We start from the raw sequence: 20969 nt of genomic DNA, 5'->3' as shown, positions 1-20969 counted from the left end.
CCTGGGAAGTCTGGGAATCACAAAACTACAAGTACCATCCAGGGACAGACATCTCTGTGAGTAAGAGCCCACAAGGAATGTCACTGGTAAGAAAAAACACCAAGCAGTACAAACGTCCTTGGGGCAACCAGCCACAGGGATGAAGGACAGGAGTAAAATGTCACCGGGCTTCTCAAATGCTCTCCTGCCAGCTGTCAGAAGTGTGAAACAAAAACTCATTTCCTAATAAATGTTTTCATTTCCTTTGTACATGACAAAAGGTTGAGAGGTGATGAATGGGAGGGGCCAGGGAGCAGAGGGCTCTGGAGGTAAGAACTTGAGGCAAATGTCCCGCACACATAAGCAGAACTTCACTGTTAGGCCCAGGCAATGAAACGATGGTGGTAAAAATATCTTGTACTCTCAATCTATGCTTCATATGACATCTACATGAGATCCTATCTACTGTATGCCTATTTTGCAGATTTAAACAAATGAAGGCCCAAGTGTACTCAACCAAGGTTACACAGCACATTTAAAGTGTACCCCTTTTCTTCGGATAGGGGCAAAACTGGGATAAAAGCATACTATAAGCTTTCTCAGTGTATTGCTTTCCATCACATTCTGCTCAGGGACAGGCAGGATAGTGGGCAAGGAAAAAAGCAACACTGCTGGTCTCAAGGTCTCAAGGTGATCACTGGGATGCTTCATCTCACCTGGCCTCTGCAGCAAGCAGCTCGTCATAGTGAGAGGACCGCTGATCGTCATCCTGCCGGTATCTGATCACCGTGGCTAGACCTTTGCTGACAAGGGCCTCGGCAATGTTTCTGCAACAGAAAAGACAGGTCAGTGAGCACTAGAGGTGCATATGGGGCTCAGTCAACAGAAATAATAACAGTTAGCACCTGGAGGTCTTATCGAATCCTGACACAGGGAGGGAGAAGCCAAGGATTTCAAGACCAATGAGCCGCTAAGCTAGAACCCCGAACAGGAGGTAGAATAACAAAGTCCCCTAGCTCAGCATCTTTCTGGTTACTACAGTCAGATGCTGTACCAATCCATATAGAAAAACCATCAGAAAATATCTGTAAAAAGCCCACATTATGCAGGGCTATTTACAGAATGTTATAAACAAGCCACTACCCTCAAGAAAAGTCTTCTCTGAAATATCGGGCACACAGATAAAAAACAAAACACATAAAAGCATGACCTAAATTTCTTAATATCTCCTTTCTAGCCTATACAGTAACTAGAAAAATGCCTTGCTCCCAGCTTGGCAATGTTACAAAGGTTAGTTGAACATAACAACACCCCATGCTTCTCTTCTCAGAGCTCCTGACAGCAGCTCTTCCACCCAAAAGGGGCTTCTAGAAGGTAAGGCTGTGAATGAATTTGGTGGCAGATGCAGGTGTCTTGGGGGGTGGGGGTGGTGTTTCTACGGTGGAATAAAAATTCTTTATGAAGAAATGGCATGAGCTGGGGGAAGAACCAGGTAAAAAGTATAGAATCAGCGACGGCCAGCTTTGGAACAATGCTCCAGATAGAGTCCTTGCAGGACTACAGAAGGACTCAGATTAAAACCCTGCTTCAGGCAATTCTCAAGTGTGTCGAATCTTTTTTTTTCTTCCCCAGAATAAGAGGTGCCACTGTAAGTGGCCGCCATATACTCTTAACTAGAGAAGAGTACATTGGGAAGGACTCTGAGACAACAAGTAAAACCTATCTGCAAGATTCCTCCCCATGCCGGAAAGATGCCTTTGATGTGAAGCAAAATAAGCTGCAAACTGCAAAAACAAATTTTCCAAAAATGACCTGTAGCAAGCACTGGAGGACAAGAGGGATTATACTATTGGGAAGAGGGATGGTTATGGCTTTCTTTGTGTCTGTCATGGTTACACCAAAGGCCCCACTCAAACCATCTGGTTAGCGCCCTTCAGGGAGGAGGTAGGATAAGCAATAGGCTACTGTACCATATGCTATGATTTAGTGTTGCTTAGGAATGTCAACCCTCAGCACAGTAGTGTTCTTAGAACCTCAGACCCTGGGGATGCTGGAAGCTGGACGCTGGACTAACCACTGTATGTACATGTTTAAGCCACTGAAGGGTTCTCTTCATCAAAACCCAGGAATTTACTTTTTTAAAAGACGAAGAAAAAATTATGTGCGGGTAGAGAAAAGAGGAAAAGATGCTATGGCTGACTCTCTCTCATTATGTGCCCCTCTGCCGCCTGTTTATCTACTGCCAGCACGATATTAATATCTCCAAACCGCCACGGAATTAGCACTTCTCAAAATCCACTCCCACAAAGAGGCTGCTTTGCTGGCCTCCCCGTCTCCTGAGTCACCACAGAAGCGTGCTGGCAAACGCTGTCATGATCACAGAGTTGTGTTTGGCAGCGTGGAGAATGCCAACAGCCCCGAACCAGCAGCTGTAGGTACTGATATACGATGCGAATTTAAGGGTGTTACCAAGAAGCCCCAGGAGGGCAGGAGAGCAGCTCCACCCAGCACAGGTCAGAAAGGAGACTGGGGGACAGCGCCACCCGCCCTAGGGTGATTGGAAATGCCCAAAGAACAAAGACATATTCGTTACTGCATTTTGAACTTTTGTGTGCTGACATTTTACAGTCAAAACAGGGGGTCTGGAGGAGAAAGCTGGAATGACTAGGCAGGCAAGAAAAGATTCACACAAATAAGCCTCAACATGAAAAGATAGAGAAAGCAAAGCAAAACAGCACAAACATTTAATGATCCATCTCTGTTAATACTGCTCAAATCAATTCCCAGAACTGAACGAGTACCTACAAGGCCAGCAGAGAACCAAGGGCACAATCCCTCCCTTCTGTATCCTGTCAGCCAACAGACATTATTAGACAAAGCAGATAAGGCCTCAAATTCCCACTCCACAACCTGCCCACTACCAGCCTCCCCCTTAGCTCTCCAGAGCTTAGAGCATAAGCCATGTTCTCTTCATTTCTTACCCCTAATTACAGATTTCTCCTGGAGGAACAGTGGTGCTGGTACTTAGTGAGCAGTGAGCAGAGTAAAACCACATGAAAAAATACCAGCTGTCATTACTGGGTGTTTACTACAAGCCAGGCATGTGAAATCAACATCACATGTATTTTCTTCTTGGTGTATATTTCCCCGGTGAGGATTCATCACACCATCTTAAAATTATTAATTGACTGTCTGTCTTCCTTTCTAAACTATGACGTCTGAGAGGGTCAGGCTGCATCTTTCTGCACTGAAGTGCCTAGCTCAAAAGCTGACATAAAGTAGGCAGTACATATTTTCTGAATGCACTTAGTTTATTTAGGATAATTATTAAATGCAGCAAAATCATAGTACATCCCTTTAATTTTGTTTTAATACATCTTGAAAATTTTGAGATACTCTTTGGAATATCAGAAGAACACCCAATTGTTTTGGAAATATAGCCCTGGAACATTACTATCCTAAGCAACTATTAACCAAGCTTGGCCAGCATAGAATCAAGGACAAAAGCTTTCTACGTGCCTTAACAGCTTTTGTCTTTCCCCTCCCTGTTATCTAAAATTTGAATTTAAAGAGAATGAAAGGGAGAGAGAAGAAAATGGAATTAGCCCAGATCCATGTACTTGACTCATTCATTTCTTTTGGCTACTAATGAAAGGTCAGGAGATTTTTCCCTTGGCCAAAGATGGCTCCGAAACCAACAGGGGTGTATTGATCAGTTGCCCAGTGAATAAAAGAGAACATTAAATTATGTGCTATGGCATTAGGCTGCTTTAGACAAATTTGTAAGTTCTGCTTTCTTGAGTGTATCAGTAATTCTACTCCAATTACACATGTCTGGCTCAAATGGATAATTCACAATCAGCATACAAAAAAGGACCTAACAGCCTTGGAAGTCTAACAGGAAATCATCTCTTGGTAGCAGCTAGAAACACAAAGAATTAGTGTGGGGACTGAAATGTTTCTCCAAAACTAAGAGAAATTTAGATTCTGGTAAAAGTGAACCGTTGCCATCAGGCAGGATCAGGTATTCCTGATACAAACACCAAGAGCTTGGGACTCACATACAGACCTTCTCAAAAGATCTGCGTGTAGTTGACATCTTCCCTGTCCATTTGTTACCCCAGCCAGCAGGTTACAAAAAGCTTACACTTTCCCGTTATACAATACCTCTGAAACCATGCGGTAGTATATTCTGCCAACATGGTCAACAGGTGTTCTATGCCCATACATGAGAAGAGCATCCTTAAAAAGTAGGTTTGAATTATAGTTGTTTATAACTGGTCACAATTTTGCCTGCCTTCCCCACTCCTAACTCCTACCCTAAGACTGGAATAGCAACATACTGATAGGTCAGATAACTGTCTAAGATTACCCTGATTACTTAACTGGTATTAATTTTAAAACAAACTTAAAGAAAGTTGGACATACTGTATGTAACAAAGAACAGGCCATCCTTCCTTGATCCATCTTCCAGGGAGTAACCCACCTGTTATACCCTCACCACCAAAACCTTTAGTGTGCATTTCCTATAAACCAGGATATTTTCTTAAAAATCAAAAAATAATAAGTAGAGGGGCGCCTGGGTGGTTCAGTGGGTTAAAGCCTCTGCCTTCAGCTCAGGTCATGATCCCAGGGTCCTGGGATCGAGCCCCACATCGTGCTCTCTGCTCCGCAGGGAGCCTGCTTCCTCCCCCTTTCTCTGCCTGCCTCTCTGCCTACTTGTGATCTCTGCCTGTCAAATAAATAAATAAAATCTTTAAAAATATAATAATGAGCAGAACCACGATACCAATAAGACCACACTACTACCATCTGATCCACAAATTTACTAGTTAAATTTTGCCAATTATTCCAATAGAATACTTGGGGGAAAAAAGGATCCATGTTTCCTTAGTCTAGAACAGTTCCACAGTCTTGTCTTAGGCTACTCCACGGCCTTGACGCTTCTGAGGAGTGCAGGCCAGTTACTTTGGTTTGTCTGATGTTTCTTTGTGATCAGGTGCAAGTTATGCATCTTTGGCAGGAATACCATAGAAGTGATGGATGTACTTATTGTTCACTTCGATCTCTTCATTAGGGTAGTGTCTATCAGGTTTCTGCACTGTAAAGTTACTCCTTTCCTCTTTATGACGGATAGGTATTTTCCAAGAAGACCCTTTGAATTACATGATTTTCATCCCTCAAATTCCCAAGTTATTCATTTATTTAATTGTAGCAGTATAAGGTCATGGAATGTCATTTTATTTAAAGTCATAATCCACAACAATCATTATTTGTTGTGATACTGAAATTGTTCCCAATTTGGCCAATGTCAAGCTGGTTTCTGTTTCCAGTAGACCTGCCCCCACCTGCCTCATTCCTTGAGCACTTCCTTGCTTTCTGGTATAACAACATGTTCCAGGCTTATCTTGTACGGTTTTCTGCAGCTCTGAAATTAGCCATTTATCTGAATAGCCCACATTTACATCTTTATTTCTATATGTTTATTTCTATATCAATCTATAACTACTGAAAACCATGTGCAGCAGTCATGAAAATGTGCCTCTCGGATCTCTGACTGCAGGAAGTGTAATTGACTGACAGTCCCAGCTGCTGTGCTCTGAAATCCATCACTGTTTCAGCCAAGGCTATGCTTCCCACCAGCTGCTTCTTGCCGGAGCACAGCAGATACTAAGGCAGGCCTATTGCTGAGAGATGTGGGACTCCTCTGATGGCAACTCTGGCTTGAGGACTCCTTGTTGGCTTTGCGGTAATTCTCTTATAACCTGGGCAGCTGAGACTTTTCCAATTCAACCTCCCTTTCCTCCCACCTTTTGCAAAGGAGATTAGGACTGTACTGCAGTCTGATGGCACTCCCAGCCTCTTGCAGCTCCCTTTCCATTTTCCCACCCAAGGGTTTTCCCCCAATTAATCTCTTTCATGTCTAATTCTGTCTTGGCATCAGCTTTTTAGAAAACCTGAACCAACATACCAGGAGTTCACAAAGATACCCACAATCCCACTCCAACACTATAGGGGTTCATTTTCATTTTCTTCCTTTCTATATTTGTACTTTCCTTTCTGACAGAAACCTGGCTTCCACTATCCTTAATAGTTTTACTTATAGGAAAACCTTTACTATATACACACATATACTCACTCACTCACTCACATACATTTTGTGACTTCCATGATTTGATCCTAACAGTAGCGCTCACTTAAAGAGAATGCATAACCTGATAAAACAGAACCTAGGTTACATGGATAAGTATTTCAAGAGTGGGCACAGAGAGTAATTCCATAACTTACACACTTGTGCCCATGCCTACACACCCCCTCTCATCCTCCATCTGACTGAGATAATAGATAACTCAATGGCTTGGGCTCAAAGAGCTTCATCTAGCTGTTTGAGCTCAACAGCTTCCACTTAGAAAACATCTACATTTTATCAACCACTTAAGTGTCCATGGAGATTGCAAAAGCAGAATATTTTCCTCAAGGCAAACATAGACATGGACACATTCAGAATAATGCAAGCCTAAAAAGAAATGCCTCTAACTATAGTTCAGTTGAGGCAAAAGAGAGGGTTGAAAGATAACTAACAGCTTAATTCATTCACAGAATTCACAGCACCTGGATCAGAATTTCATCTCTCATATGTGCACATGCATCCCCAACACATACACTTTCCACTTTCCATACAATGTCTCTACAATAACTTCAAGGCCCTGTAGTCAAATTCATAAACTAAGCACAACATGCACCCCACGGCTATTTACTATGAGAACGTGGACATGACAAGACATCAGGCATGTAGCCTGGCCCTCTGTCACCCATGACCCTCAAAGACTCCAAAGTCTTAAAGCCAGAAAACTGCCTTCACATCCTTTTCACATTGGCTGTACCTCTGCCATAAAGACAGGCTTCCTCACAAGTGCAGGGATGGAGATCCCCAGCTGACAGGGTTCCAATATTGATTTCTACCATACCAGATGGCTCATCCCACTTTTCCTCCGCTATACAGGGATGTTCTACTGTGGGGCTGAACCAGAGAAGTCACAGGGTACTGATGTCTTTCTTCACAAAAAGGTAAGAGAAAAGCAAAGAGAGAAAGGTCACCAAAGGATTTGATAAGAAGGTAGAAAGCAGCAAGAACTAGAAAGCTATTTTCTTTAGAATATTAGGTCTACCTATACTCAAATGGTTGGCTCTCTACTCTAAAAGAGCGAGCAGAAGTGGGGAAAATGATTAACAGCTAACAGACCCAAAAGCTAGGCTCCCTTTAGATCTTCTTTACAAGTTCACACTAAGACCTCTAATATCCACGCCCTTTGAGGCAGGAACCTGACAATTCCAGCTTGAGACAGACTTGGTTTTTATAGGCTGACAAAATAGGCTATAAGGGGCAGAGAGTGAAATTCTATATGAGAGGCATCTATAGACAACGGGCAATGAACAGGTCTCTTTCATCATGTTACTGGTTTTTAGGTAGGCCTCAAAACAGGAAAAAGTCTTAGGGAGCAACAGGTAGCTTCCAGAACCCAGTATTGTGATGACTCAGAGGGTAACACATTGCCCCTCCCACCCAGTGTCTTTATCCTCCAATCTCCACTGACTGAGGTCCCATGAATCCAGAACAATAACGCCCCCCCCCCCGCACTTTTTTCTTAAAACACATTCAAGAGGCACTTCCCACACAACCAAGTGGCATATGCAGACAGGAGATTGTTTTAGAAGCATCAGTAATTAGCAACATCTGAGGTGGCACACACCATCCTTTATAGATTTACTGAATCTCTCTCCTACCATACACATTCCCTATTTTTTTCACTCCCCCTTTGAAATAATGTAATTCTAAAAATAACTAAGATGGATTTTTAAAAAATCTTTTAACCTTTAAAGGCTCCTCCCCCCCCCCCCCCTTTAATAAGTCCTTTCACCAGGATGACCACCAAAGGATGTGAACAGTGGCTAGAGACTTTCCCAGAATTCATGACACAAACTGAAGACAAAGAAGATTCAAATGTCTTGATGTCCCTAAAAAGGCTCAGTCAGAGACTAGGGTGAAATAAGGGAGAAAAGCAATGGTTACCAAGGGCTGCATTAAGGCACCTGGAGTTTTTGGAGAGGACATCCTTGCTCCTGACACTTAGACCCACCAACTCAGCTGTAGTTATGTGGAACACAAGACACAGTGTGACCCTCAGAGAAGCATGAACCCAGAAAGTCAGACTCAAGAACGGGCAAGTATGGAATGAGACTGATCTGAACATTAGAAGCAACAAAACAAAAACAAAGAAATCCCATTCTTTTGAACAAAACTCTCTCAGTAGGTTTCAGTTCACATTTAATGACCATTCAGAAGATGTACAGGTTCTAAACACAACTGTTTTGTCAATGAGAGCATTTTCTAGAGACTGGAGTTGAGATAGGAAAGTCAAGAACTCTTAGAACTACAACTCTGTCTTCTCTTTTTAATTTAATGAATCCTAATCATTCTTCCTCAGCAGGAGGAGAATATGCAGGGGAAGAATGAAGAATGATGGAGACTGACTTCAATTTGAAGAACTTGAAAGGATACATCATTCGAATGAAACCAAAGGAGACCCATAAACTAGCAGACTGGCAGAAATGAAGAAAGGAAGAAAAAAAGGAAGAAAGGAGGGAAGGAGAGAAGGAGGGAAGGAATGAGAAAGGGAAGATGGAGGGGTGAGAAAAAGAAAAAAAATTCAATGAATAAATTTCTGCTTTGTTGACAGATTAAAACCTTGAATCCCCACAGCACATCTATCAAAACTTCATTACTGATAACAGGCTTACTCCTGGGCACTGACAAAAGCATCTCTAGCTTCAGAGGCCATGTCCCACTGAGCAACCAAGAGTAATCTTGAGTTTAGGAAGGAAAGAAATAAAAGCAAAGATATCTAGAGACCAGGGTTTCACAAGTGGGTGATGAAGAGAAGTCACTTCATATTCAACCTGTCCAGAATAGCTCATTTTCTACTCCGAGGTGTCTCTGAGCCATATCCTACCCATTACCTTCTTCCACTCACGCCCCATGTGAGGTCACACCTACTCTTGATCTCCTGAAAGAACAACTAACAGGGAGGAAAATAAGATGGAAATATACTTGGAAGCAGCAGAATTAAACATCTAACCTGCTATATAACTCTGACTACCGGAGAGAATAGTGCTGAAAAATATGGGTCAAAGTGATTTAGAAAAGGAGGGGGAAGCTGTGTAACATCAAATAGTTATATAAAATAGTTATGCTTACTAAATAGACAATTTTATTCTGCCCCCGGGATTTCTGCAGTGCTGTAATCTTATTGCCACCTCTTACACGACAGTTTCATTTATTCAGCAGTATCATAGATACAACTTTCTAAGACAAGGATATCTGTGGTATTACGCTCTATTATGCTAGCTCCTCTGAGTCTCACTGCACTTACCAGTCATATCTGAGATAGTCAGGACAATGAGGAACACTGGATGAAGCAGGAGGGCCATATTAAATACAAGTGGCAATAAAATGATGTCCACCTTCAAATACCTGAGATTTTCCCCAATCTCCAACCCTCAAAATAAGATAGAGAAATAGTGGAAAAAAAAAAAAATCTCTGTTTCATAGACAGAAACTGCATGGACTTTTTTGAATCTCCCTTATACTCTAGGACAGAACATAGAGTATGTACCCACAGTGACACTCTGTCTTTTAGACAAACATGCTTCTTTCCCAGGACACAAACAGATCCTTCACAAAACAACTAAGCAATTAAACACTGGATCCAGCTTGCAGAAAGTAAACTTTCTAACAAATAGGTACTCCCAACCCAGCTGAGTTGGTCCCCTCAATGCTAAATATGCCATGCGGTTATGTCTCCAACTATTCACAGGACATGTGAATTCACATGATTCATCGCCATGTAAGACTCAGCATTTCAAAAATAAAACTCTCTTCCCCAGATTAAGTGTTTCTAAAACCTACTAAATCAGCTCAATCTCCTAAGGTCTCTAACTCTAACCGTAGGGCCATCATCCACCCAGTCACCCAGGCCTGATGTCTAATATTTCCACATAAAATTCATTGTCAAAACTTTAACTCAAATTTCCAATGTTTCTCTCATCAATGCTTTCTTTTCTTTTTCCCCGTTGTGGCTCTCACTGCCTCTCACCTGACTACTTACAACAGCCTCCCCCTCCCTGGTTTCCTTGCAATGCCCACGGATTCTAAACACAGTCAGTCAAGGCTCCTTAAAGCACTGGCCTTGAGAGCGATCCTCATTCTCAAACCCACCACAATCAGAGAACTTTTCCAATACAGAGACAATACTAAGTTATCATATACGGAAATGATGATGGAGGGGAAAGAGAGGAGAGGGAAGGGGGGGGTTTTGTGGGGGGAGGGAGAGAAGGGAGGAGGAGGAGGAGAGGGTTAGGGTTAGGAGAAAGAAAATGGTTAGAGGGAAGGAGAGAAGACTGACTTTTTAAAGAACTATTCTGCGTGCTTTACATATTTATTAAATCCACTTAACGGTTACAAAATCCTGAGGAATTAGGAACACTTACCATCCCTATTTTACAGATGAGAAACGTGAGGCACTGAAAGTTTCTAAAGGTCACCAGTGATAGTTAGAACCAAGAAAAGCTATGCAGAGACTTGGCATTTCAGTGAGAAAAAAGATCTTGCTAATCACCTAACCCAAGCCCCATGCTGTAAACATCAGATGACAGGACAATTTCTTTGATTTTCACTCAAAAGGTAAATTCAGATTTAATGGCCATCTATTGTGAGTTTACTACAGGACAGGCATTTAACACATTAACCTGCTCCTGCCTGCAACGCACACAGCAGTATGTACAAACAGTAAACGATTCAGACTTACCACAAGCAATCCTGTTTCTATGTGGCAGAGCCACGTTTAGAAGCCCAGTTTTTTATTCCAATTTCAGTTTTCCTTTGGCTAAGCAGTACCACAAATTATAGGGTAACAGACTATTAAAGGTATTCTGCAAAAGAGCCTCATCTGCCTCTCTAAACCTAGTCCATTAATCTCCTCTCAATTTTCTGCTCAATCTCAGCCCATTTCACTACCAAACAAGCACCTTGCACTCTCCTGCTCTCTATACTGTTGGCTGTGCTGCTCCTTTGGCACTCATCTTGTACTGCTGTATCTTATCTCCCTTTGTATATATATCTTATCTAAGTGCCAAACACCTAGTAGGCACTCAATAAATATTTATTGGCTAGCTGACTGATTTCATTCGAGTTTCCAAGGGGTTCTGTGGGCGTTGGATGAAAACAAAGTAATAACTGAGTCATGGAATTTTTGAGCAAAAAATGCCCAAAGAGATAAACCAAGCCAATAACCTCCATATACAGATGCAAACAGACCCAGAGAGAAATTGAACATGTTTAAATGGGTAGTCTAAAGAAACACAGAGAGTGAAACCATTACAACAGGCATCTAAGATCCTCCAGATTCTCAGCCTCTTTTCCTTTATGGTACTGCTGTCCTTTAAAAATTCTATATAACATAGGGGACACCTGGATGGCTTAGTTGGCTGAGCATCTGAGTCTTGATTTTGGCTCAGGTCATAATCTCAGGGTGCTGAGATTGAGCTCTGCGTTGGGCTCCAGGCTGGGTGTGGAGCCGGTTTAAGATGAAATTGTATCTTAATATAAGAGTAACACAGTAAAACAAATGAATACTATAAAAAAGAAACGTTAAGAATAAATGTTGATCAATTCTGCTTCATCCGACCAGAGAGAAATTACACAGAGCATTTATAGTTACTCTTCAACAATGAAAGCTGCTTAATGTTTCCCACTTGCTCCAGCCCTCTGTGGCCATAGACGGCAATGATGAGCTTGTTTCCTAAGGAACTCTTGGCACAGAGAAGTGATTCAGGGCAGAGGATCTCAGCTCTTACCCCAGCTCTCCAGCGGTTTAAAACTTGTGAAGGAGCTAAGCCTGTACCAGTTTCTGTATCTATAAAATAAGGGAGTAGATCTAAATGCTCTAAAAAATAGATTAGAGGGACGCCTGGGTGGCTCAGTTGGTTAAGCAGCTGCCTTCGGCTCAGGTCATGATCCCAGCGTCCTGGGATGAGTCCCACATCGGGCTCCTTGCTCAGCGGGGTGCCTGCTTCTCCCTCTGCCTCTGCCTGCCATCCTGTCTGCCTGTGCTCACTCCCTCTCCCTCTCTCTCTCTGATAAATAAATAAAATCTTAAAAAAAAAAATAGATTAGAATATGTAAGCTTGAACATAATTTAAAAATGAACTAGCAGTTAGTGATCAATAGTCATATATATTTGATAATAGCTTCACCTTTCTGCCAGTATTTTTATATAGCACTAGCTGATAATATTCAAGGCAAAGTAGATTACATATGGTTTCAGTAAGTATACAAACACTAAGGTATATTTATATATATTTCTGGTTGTGGTTTGTAGAATATTGTGGCAGCAGGCACAATTTCTTCCAATCCTTCTACTAGGGACTATAAGAGCCCTATCCTTTCTGTGCACACCAAAAAATGGTGGAAAAGGGTGAGAGGCCAGGATTCTTGACATATTTATTTATTCTTGACAAATATTTACTTATTCTTGACAGGTATTTATTCTATTCAACTGTTTAATGTCTACTATTTGTTTAAGATATAATGCACTACCCATGGGGCACCTGGGTGGCTCAGTGGGTTAAGCTGCTACCTTCGGCTCGGGTCATGATCTCAGGGTCCTGGGATGGAGTCCCGCATCGGGTTCTCTGCTCAGCAGGGAGCCTGCTTCCCTCTCTCTCTCTCTCTGCCTGCCTCTCTGTCTACTTGTGATTTCTCTCTGTCAAATAAATAAAATCTTTAAAAAAAAAAAAAAGGTATAATGCATTACCCAAATATTCTGGAGTATTAAAAAAGAGGACAGAGGAATGAGCGAATAAAAGTATGTATGTATACAGTATATTTTCTACCAAGGAAACTAAAGACCAATTTTGGATTCTTCACTGGCTGGTCCTTATACTTTGGCTAAGTATTTTTTCCAATGGCAAGAAACTGCCTTTACTCACTAGTAGAAATGTGTTCAAAGAACTGATTTAAGAGTAAAACCGGTTTAAGAGTAAAACCGACATTTAACAGGAATTTATTAGATTTCTTGAATCTCTGAGGCTCACTAGGTAGAGTAGGAGATTTACTTCTGATCTTAATCACTGAACATAGTGAAGAAAAAAAAAATCAAAGACTCACCTTTACGTTTACAGTTTGCCAACTACTATTTTGGCCTGTCATGCTTATACTTGAGAAATATAAGTAGCAGCAACATGTCAATAAAACGATTATGAGCTGTTTCTTAAGTAGTCCTTATGAGACTATAAGATTACTGCACAGTAAATATTAACGAGAGAGGCAGACTTCATTATAGACTATAAGGAAATATCAGAAATCCTTCATTCATTATAATCAGAGAGTTTAGAGCTGAAAGGGTCTTAATGTTCTACTCCAATTCTCTCATCTTACTGACTGTAATGTCTCTGAATCTCAGATTAGCAAACTATTTAGTGACTGACTTGGATTAGAACTCAGATCTCAAGTCATAAAACAAGCACCTTTCCACCATGATGACCTGCCTCAAGTTCCGTATAAAGACTGGGAAAATTATTGCTACATCCAACTCAGATGGATCTCAAAGGCATTATGCTAAATGAAAAAGGTTAACCTCAATGGATCACACACTCTAAGACTCCATTTATACAAGGTTTTGAGATGATGAAATGATAGAGATGGAAAATGGATTAATGGTTGTCATGGATGTTGGGAGGGGAAAGGTGTGGTAGTAGCACAAGGGACACCTCTCTGATGACTGAATAGTTTTCTGTCTTGAAAATGATGGTGGGCACAGGAATCTACACATGTGATAAATCTACACGTGACATACACATGCTGACACACACACTGCACCAACGCCACATTCCTGACTTTGAAATTTTACTATAATTATATTGTTACAACTATTGGGGGGGAACCGGCTAGAAGGTACATGGGATGGACCACTGTACACTTTTGCAACTTCTGTGACTCTACAATGACTTCAAAATAAAAGTTCAAAAAGAAAAAGTCAATAGAACTTGAGCTTACTAAAAAGAAAACAAAAGCACCAAAGATTCCTTACTCTATTCTCAATCAGAATAATCCTCATCCAGAATAATCCTTAAGATTAAAGTCAACAAAACTCGTTCTTATTCCTCTGCTCAAAACTCCACAATGGCTCCTATCTCATTCAGGGTAAAAGCCAAATACTTGGAGTGGCTTACAAGAATCTCTCTGGTCAGCTATCCCCCTTTCTGGCCTTACTGACCTCATCTCTCACTGCCCCCATCGTGGCTTCCCCTGCTCCGGCCACAAGGCATTCTTTTTATCTGGGCACACTTGCACTACAAGACCTTTGTCCCCCCTGTTCTCTTTGCTTTCAAACCACTTGTTCCTTCACTTCATTCAGGTCTTTGTGCCTGTCCCCTTATCAGTGGGGCCTGAGTACCTACTGACAATGTGTCTCCTTCTAACCCTGGAATACCTCTCCTCTATCCTTCCTTAGCTTTATTTTCTCTGCAGCATTTGACCATCTACATAGTTCTACATATTTTGTTTATTTGTTTGCCACCACTGGAATATAAATTTCCACCTAAAAGACAGATTTCTCTCTACAGCATTCATTACTTTATGCCCAGTGCCAACAGTACCTGGTACATCGTGCAATAAAGAATTAACCTGCTGAAGAGACCAGAAAGGGAAAAGAAAAAGGAAAAACAAACAAAACATAAACCAAAGTAGAAAAGTAAAACAAACACATTATATTCGTGTGGTCTAAGGACAAGATGCAATTTATTATTACATATAAATGAAGCTGCATTTCATTCAGATTTGCAATCATGAGACCAATTCTGACTTTAATTAGAACAAACCTGACAAAAGACATTTACCTTTTAAGTCCCATTTTTCTGTGCTATCATACCAAGGGGCCTAAAGTGAAGAACCTCTAGGGTCCCCTACAAAGCTAAAATTCTCAATGGGTCCATGTGAGGCAGAGAACATCTACATTTCAGTTATAGGCCAGGTAAGTCTGGAAAGGAGCTACGGAAGGTATCTGAGCACTGGTTCTCTCAAAGACCCTGTAGGTGGCAAAAACTGTAGGATGCACTGGGAGTAAAAAAAAGCGAGACACATGACCTAATGCTGTAAGCGCCACGAACCTTATGGTAACTGCAGGGTGTTGATGATGCATTGACACAGACGCCCGGTCAGGGTCCTGTTGGGGCAGGGTTCCTAAGGCAAAGCCTCTCTACGATGTGAAATGCGGACAGTTGAGTAGGAGCTATCTAGAAGCAAAGTATGTTCCAGACAGAGAGAGCAGAATGACTTCAAGAACAGTGAGTTTAAGCTGTTTTTGGTTTTTACAGAAATGATGGATGAGAGCCAGGGAATGTTAAATATAAACATGGAGAGGTAAGCAAGGGCCAGATCATGGGTTTGTATTAATCCTAATGGCTGTGGATGATTAATGAAGCCTTTTAAGCAGTAGAATAACTATCAGATTTGTGTATCAGGAAGCCAATTGCAGCAATAATGTGGAAAATGGATCAGCAAGGAGTTAGGACCAGTAAGGAGATGGCACAAACCGGGCAATGAAGAGAAAAAGGCTAGAATGAACTTGATAGAGACCAGCAGATAATCAGGTATGGAGAGTGAGAGGGGAGAGAGAAAGATGACACTAGATTGGTGGAACAGAAGACTGACTAAATGGTGGCACTATCAATCAAGATGTGGGATCATTCAAGAGAAGGAATAGCTTTCTACAGGGGAGAACATGAGCTCAGTTTTAGCCATATTGCACTCTGGTATCTCAGAAGTGAGGTGCAGGCAGTATCTGGATATGCTGGTAGGGAGAGCCTGAAAGAAAGAATTGGATTAGAGACCTAGGTCTGGAAATCAGCAACATCTACCTGAAAACCGAAGCAATGCGATGAATGAGATCACCCGTGGAGACTGAGGTGGGGTAAGAAGACGGACAAGACAAGATGGAAGCCTGGGAAGCACAAATATTTAAGGAGCACTCAAAAGCAGACTGAAGAGAAGTAAGCAGAACTATAGAAGGAAATCCTGTCAAGTATGCCACACTAAAAGAAAAGAGAAAAAGATTTTAAAAAGATGGTGGTAAGTTTTACATAGTACAGAGATCAAATATAAGCAAAGATTGAGAAGTGTCCTTAAGGGAAGCACTGGTCTCTTAGGTAAGCACAGATTCAATGATGTGGAGGGGTCAAAGCAGATGGTAAAGGAACGAAGAGCAAATGGAGACAGAATTAAAACTTCTTTTAACTCTTTTAATTAACTTGGCTGTGGAGAGAAGCAAGAAAAAGAAAAGTAGCTACAATAAAGAGAGAAGACTGGAGAGTAATTTTCAGAAGTTAGTTAAAAAGTAAAGGGATAACTGATGGCACAAAATCCCATGGAGACCAAAGGAGAGAATTTAGAGCAGGTATGTAGAAAAATGAATTTGGAAAGAAAGAGGCTGAAATCTTCCATGGAGAAAGGAAGGCAGGAGATAAGAAAAGGAAGCAGGGGAAAGGCAAGTGTGGAGCTGCGAGGTGTTTTCTAGATACGCCCGTATTTTTTCCAGAAAGCAGGAGATGAGGCTGTCTGCTGAGAATGAGGGGAGAGAAGTAGAGTAAGGGACTTAACTGAATATGGCTGTGAAAATCTGAAATAGCTCTTGTGGTGAAGTAACTCGAAAACAGCACTTAGTGGGAATCAAGCAGCAGCGGTGTGGAGGAGGACCTGGAGACGGGACAGATGCGGAAAGGCTGATGGAGAAGGCTATTGAACTCACTGAGGTCTGAACCGTGGACTACATGGAGTGGAACGACAGCAAAAGGAACAGTGAAAAATCCATGAGGGAATTTGTTAGCAAATCAACAAATCCACCACCCCTTCCTAATTAAACTGCTTCTCCTCCCAAGATCTCCAGAGTCACGAAGGCAGGATCAAACATCCTCAGTTATTTTGGCTCCTGGTGGGAAATAAAGCTGTGGATGGCTTTTCCCTGCCTTGCTCCTGACTTTTAGGCATTCCAGTCCAAAATGTCTGCTCTGTTTCTGGAATGATGGCGCATAATCCAATTTACCGACCCATTAAATCTAAATGACCATGCCTATTTAAAGCACATCTGGAACTATACTCTGTATGAACAGTGATCAATTCTGACAGCTGTCTGATCAACCTGGACAACTCTTCAAAATGATCTTATAGTCTAGAATCTTGGCTTCTATCCAAGCTCACTATGTCACAGGCTGGTATGAAAAGGAATAAAGTCAGTCAGTGAAGACTTACAAAAGTGGGGTCTACTCCATTGCCCAGGGTGCCTTTGAATAAGCTACACAGGTGATTCCAGGGCACACAAGTTTGAAAGCCACCACTTTAAATCAATATTAGTATTAAACATACTAGCTTTGAGATGAGAAAAGGATGCATAAATAGTAATGGAAAGCAAGTGTGTGGTAAGTTAGGAGAGATAAGCAAAGAAAAATATAGTTGATGATCATCACCATTCAGAGGATAGGTGAAGCTCTGCATTAATAAAATACTGAAGGGAAGCCATTCACAGAGAAAAAAATACCAGGATCAAGATTGACCCTTCGAGAATATGAGGGCAAAGGACTTAATTATATCTCTTAAATAAATACATATCAAAGGCATGGTATGTCACTTAAAGCATAACCATTTTCCTGCATCTCATTCACCTCTGAAGTTCACTTCTAAAGGCTGATAATCAACAATGTTTTCAATAGCTGTATGGCATCTTTTCTCTGAAGAAATACACAATATGCTACTGCTTTGAGCCACATTTACCTAACCTACTTCTAATCTTGATCTTCCTAAATTAACCAAATGGAGAGAAATCACCTCCGATTCTTTATAGACAGGAGTAAAGAGGTCTGGTAACTTAAAAAGGGCAATGGGCAAGAGTAAGTAAACTCCAGAGATACTCAAGAAAGCCAGCACACGTGTGGATGTCCTTAGAGGGACACACTAATGTAATCACCAGTACTATTTCTCTTTCAATGGAATTCCCGGCTGACTGCTGATCTGGGTGCAAGCTAATTTCCCCAACGGTGAATACTGCTGTTGAGATGCAGAACTTTCCACCATCTGTTACGCAGAATTAGCATAATGACAGATTATCTAATCCCTTACACTTAATTGATACAAATGGCACTCTTACAACACCAGTTCAGTCGTTATCCTCATTCATGTGGTCTTATCCCCACCCTATAAAAACTGGTCCTCCCACCCTGCTGGTGATGGATCTGGTCTGGAGTTTACCCCCAATCTTGCTAAAAGTCCAGGTGCTTTACCATGAGACACTTTCCTAAAATATTTTATTCAGGAGGGGGAATACAGCTGTTATACCAGATGCATCTGAAAAGGGGCATACTGAACAAAAAGAAAATCTGTCTCCAGGAGACTGGCAAAACCACTGTGTGAGGCAGTGCCTCCTTGAATTAGATTGGGTTGAAAATTTCGAAAGGGACGGAAGTTTAGGTCAGAACTGATCTGGGGATAGTGACAAAGGGAGAAAAGCAAAAAGAAAGAAATCGGAAAATTAAATGAGTAGCAATACAATACTAACAGGAAAGACTCTGCTGTTTTACAGATTCAGGTGTTCTAGACAGACCCAGGGTAGCATTTAACAAAAAATGGGAATCAGACACCTAGAAAATCAAGGACATGTTCATAGGACCAAATAACTAGAAGAGCACCATCACTAAAAAGTAGCAGGGACAGCTGCCTGTGGCACCAAACAGAGGAAGTGAACTGTCCTATCACCAGTGACCGGTAGAGACGGTTCAATTAGAAGGAAGTGAAAAGCCATCAGAAAGTATTGCAAATAATTTCCAAAACCAGCATTTCCTCAGAAAGTGAGCTTCCAGGGTCAAGAGAAAATACTACAAGAAATGGACCTGCACCTAAAGGAAAACCAGGTTTCTGGCGGGGGTTGGAGGTGGGGATGTGGGAAGATGTTCTTGTTCATTTTGAATATATAACTCTTTGGATATAAGTGAAATCATCAAGTATTTATTTAAAACATGTATTAACCTAGAGGTATTGTTTAAAACACCACATTTCAGGAACAGCTGTTCTCAAGCTACACTCTCTACAAGTCTATGCAACACACAATGTACACCACCATCACAGCCACTTTTCTTTTCTGTTAAAGATTTTATTTATTTATTTTGATAGAGAGAGCGAGAGAACACAAGCAGGCAGAGCAACAGGCAGAGGGAGAAGCAGACTCCCCACCAAGTGGGGAGCCCAATGGAGGGCTTGATCCCAGGACCCTAGGGCCATGACCCGAGCCAAAGGCAGATGCCCAACTGACTGAGCCACCTAGGCACCCCATCACAGCCATTTTCTAAGATTGTTTTCTTTCAACTTCTTCCAAAATTTTTACACATTAACTGTTTTGAAATCTACATATAATGTTGCTATCAGAAATAGTTTCCTTACGTCACAAGTATCCATTTTCCTAACATTTGGATGGCTGGTTTTATCACTTGTTCTGTAAGTATCTATTCATTCCTCCATAGTTTGAGTCCTGAGAACTGGGGTTGCAGACTCATTGTTTTTCATTGAAGTTTTATTGGAACATAGCTATGTCCATTTGTTTGCATATTGTCTATGCCTGTTAAAGGCAGAGCCAAACAGTTGTATTAAGACCATATGGCTTTCAAAGCCAAAATATTTACTATCTGGTCCTTTACCGAAAAGGTTTGTCCACTCCTGCCTCTGAGTACTGCTTTTTAAGGAGAACTTTAATAGGTCACTTCCTAGAGCACTTGGCTGGCTTGGTCATAAAGCATGCAACTCTTCTTACCTCAGAGTTGTGAGTTCAAGCTCCACACAGAGACTGCTTAAAACAAATATATAAATAAATAGTCACTTCCTATGACTCCCAGCACTTGCAGTCAAGCAGACATACTCACCAGAATAAGTGTTACATTGTGCAAAAAAAATCTGGCTCATTTTTAATGATTCTACAATGTGATCTTCATGTAGCACTGACAGATTCTAGAAAGCTCACTGATGTGTTCAAAATAAACTAACTGGGGTGCCTGGGTGGCATAGTTGGTTGAGCAGATGACTCTTGGTTTCGGTTTAGGTTGTGATCTCGGTGTTGTAAGATCAAGTCTTGTGTCAGACTCCACACTCAGCCCAAAGTCTGTTATGTCTCTGTTTCCCTCTGCCCATCACCACCCACCTAGTCACTAGGCACATGTTCATTCACACACTCTAATAAAATCAGTCTTAAAAATAAATTTAAAAAATTGGGGCACCTGGGCAGCTAAGTGGGTTAAAGCCTCTGTCTTTGGCTCAGGTCATGATCCCTGGGTCCTAGGATGGAGCCCTGCATCCGTCTCTCTGCTCTGCAGGGAGCCTGCTTCCCCCCCGCCCTCGGCTGGATCTCTGCCTACTTGTGATCTCTGTCTGTCAAAGAAATAAATAAAATCTTTAAAAAACTAATAATAACAAATTAAAGAAATTAACTGAGGAAGCACTCAGTAATATGAGAGCATCTGTGAAAACTCAAGGTAGGAAGACTTCCTCTCTTCTGAGCACCGGTGGGCAGGAGGGCCTGCACCTGGTATTTACGTAGGGTTATTACCTCTAGCCACAAGACTCCAGAGTACATAAATGAGCCCCTCTCTTCCAAGAACACGCACAATGCTACTATTAAGAGTAAGGAAAGCCACCAACACTGTCATTTCTGCGATGGCAGCAGGCAGGCAGTACAGAGAAAAGTCACATGGAAAACTGGACTTGATGTAGATGAATGTTACCTCATGAAGTTGTTGTAAGGAACAAAAGACTTTACTTAGGTTCTGCCTGGCAAATAGTAAGCGCTGTATGTTTCTGATCACTCTTCTTGGTTTTCACTATACTGACACTGGCTTAGTTG

The 20969-nt window shown here is 41.5% G+C and overlaps 1 protein-coding gene across 1 annotated transcript in view; it reads right to left on the bottom strand.

Annotated features, from left to right (window-relative positions):
• Positions 1–20969, bottom strand: part of SND1 (staphylococcal nuclease and tudor domain containing 1) — a 414504-nt gene that overhangs the window by 189554 nt on the left and 203981 nt on the right. The window contains exon 13 of the mRNA XM_059171771.1: positions 696–806. Coding sequence (XP_059027754.1) covers positions 696–806 — 111 coding nt within the window. The remainder of the gene's footprint in view (positions 1–695; positions 807–20969) is intronic.

This window comes from Mustela lutreola, chromosome 4 (genome assembly GCF_030435805.1).
Source record: "Mustela lutreola isolate mMusLut2 chromosome 4, mMusLut2.pri, whole genome shotgun sequence".
Taxonomy (NCBI): Eukaryota; Metazoa; Chordata; class Mammalia; order Carnivora; family Mustelidae; genus Mustela; species Mustela lutreola.
The sequence above is the reverse complement of the archived record's forward strand: the minus strand, read 5'-3'. Positions and strand labels throughout refer to the sequence as shown.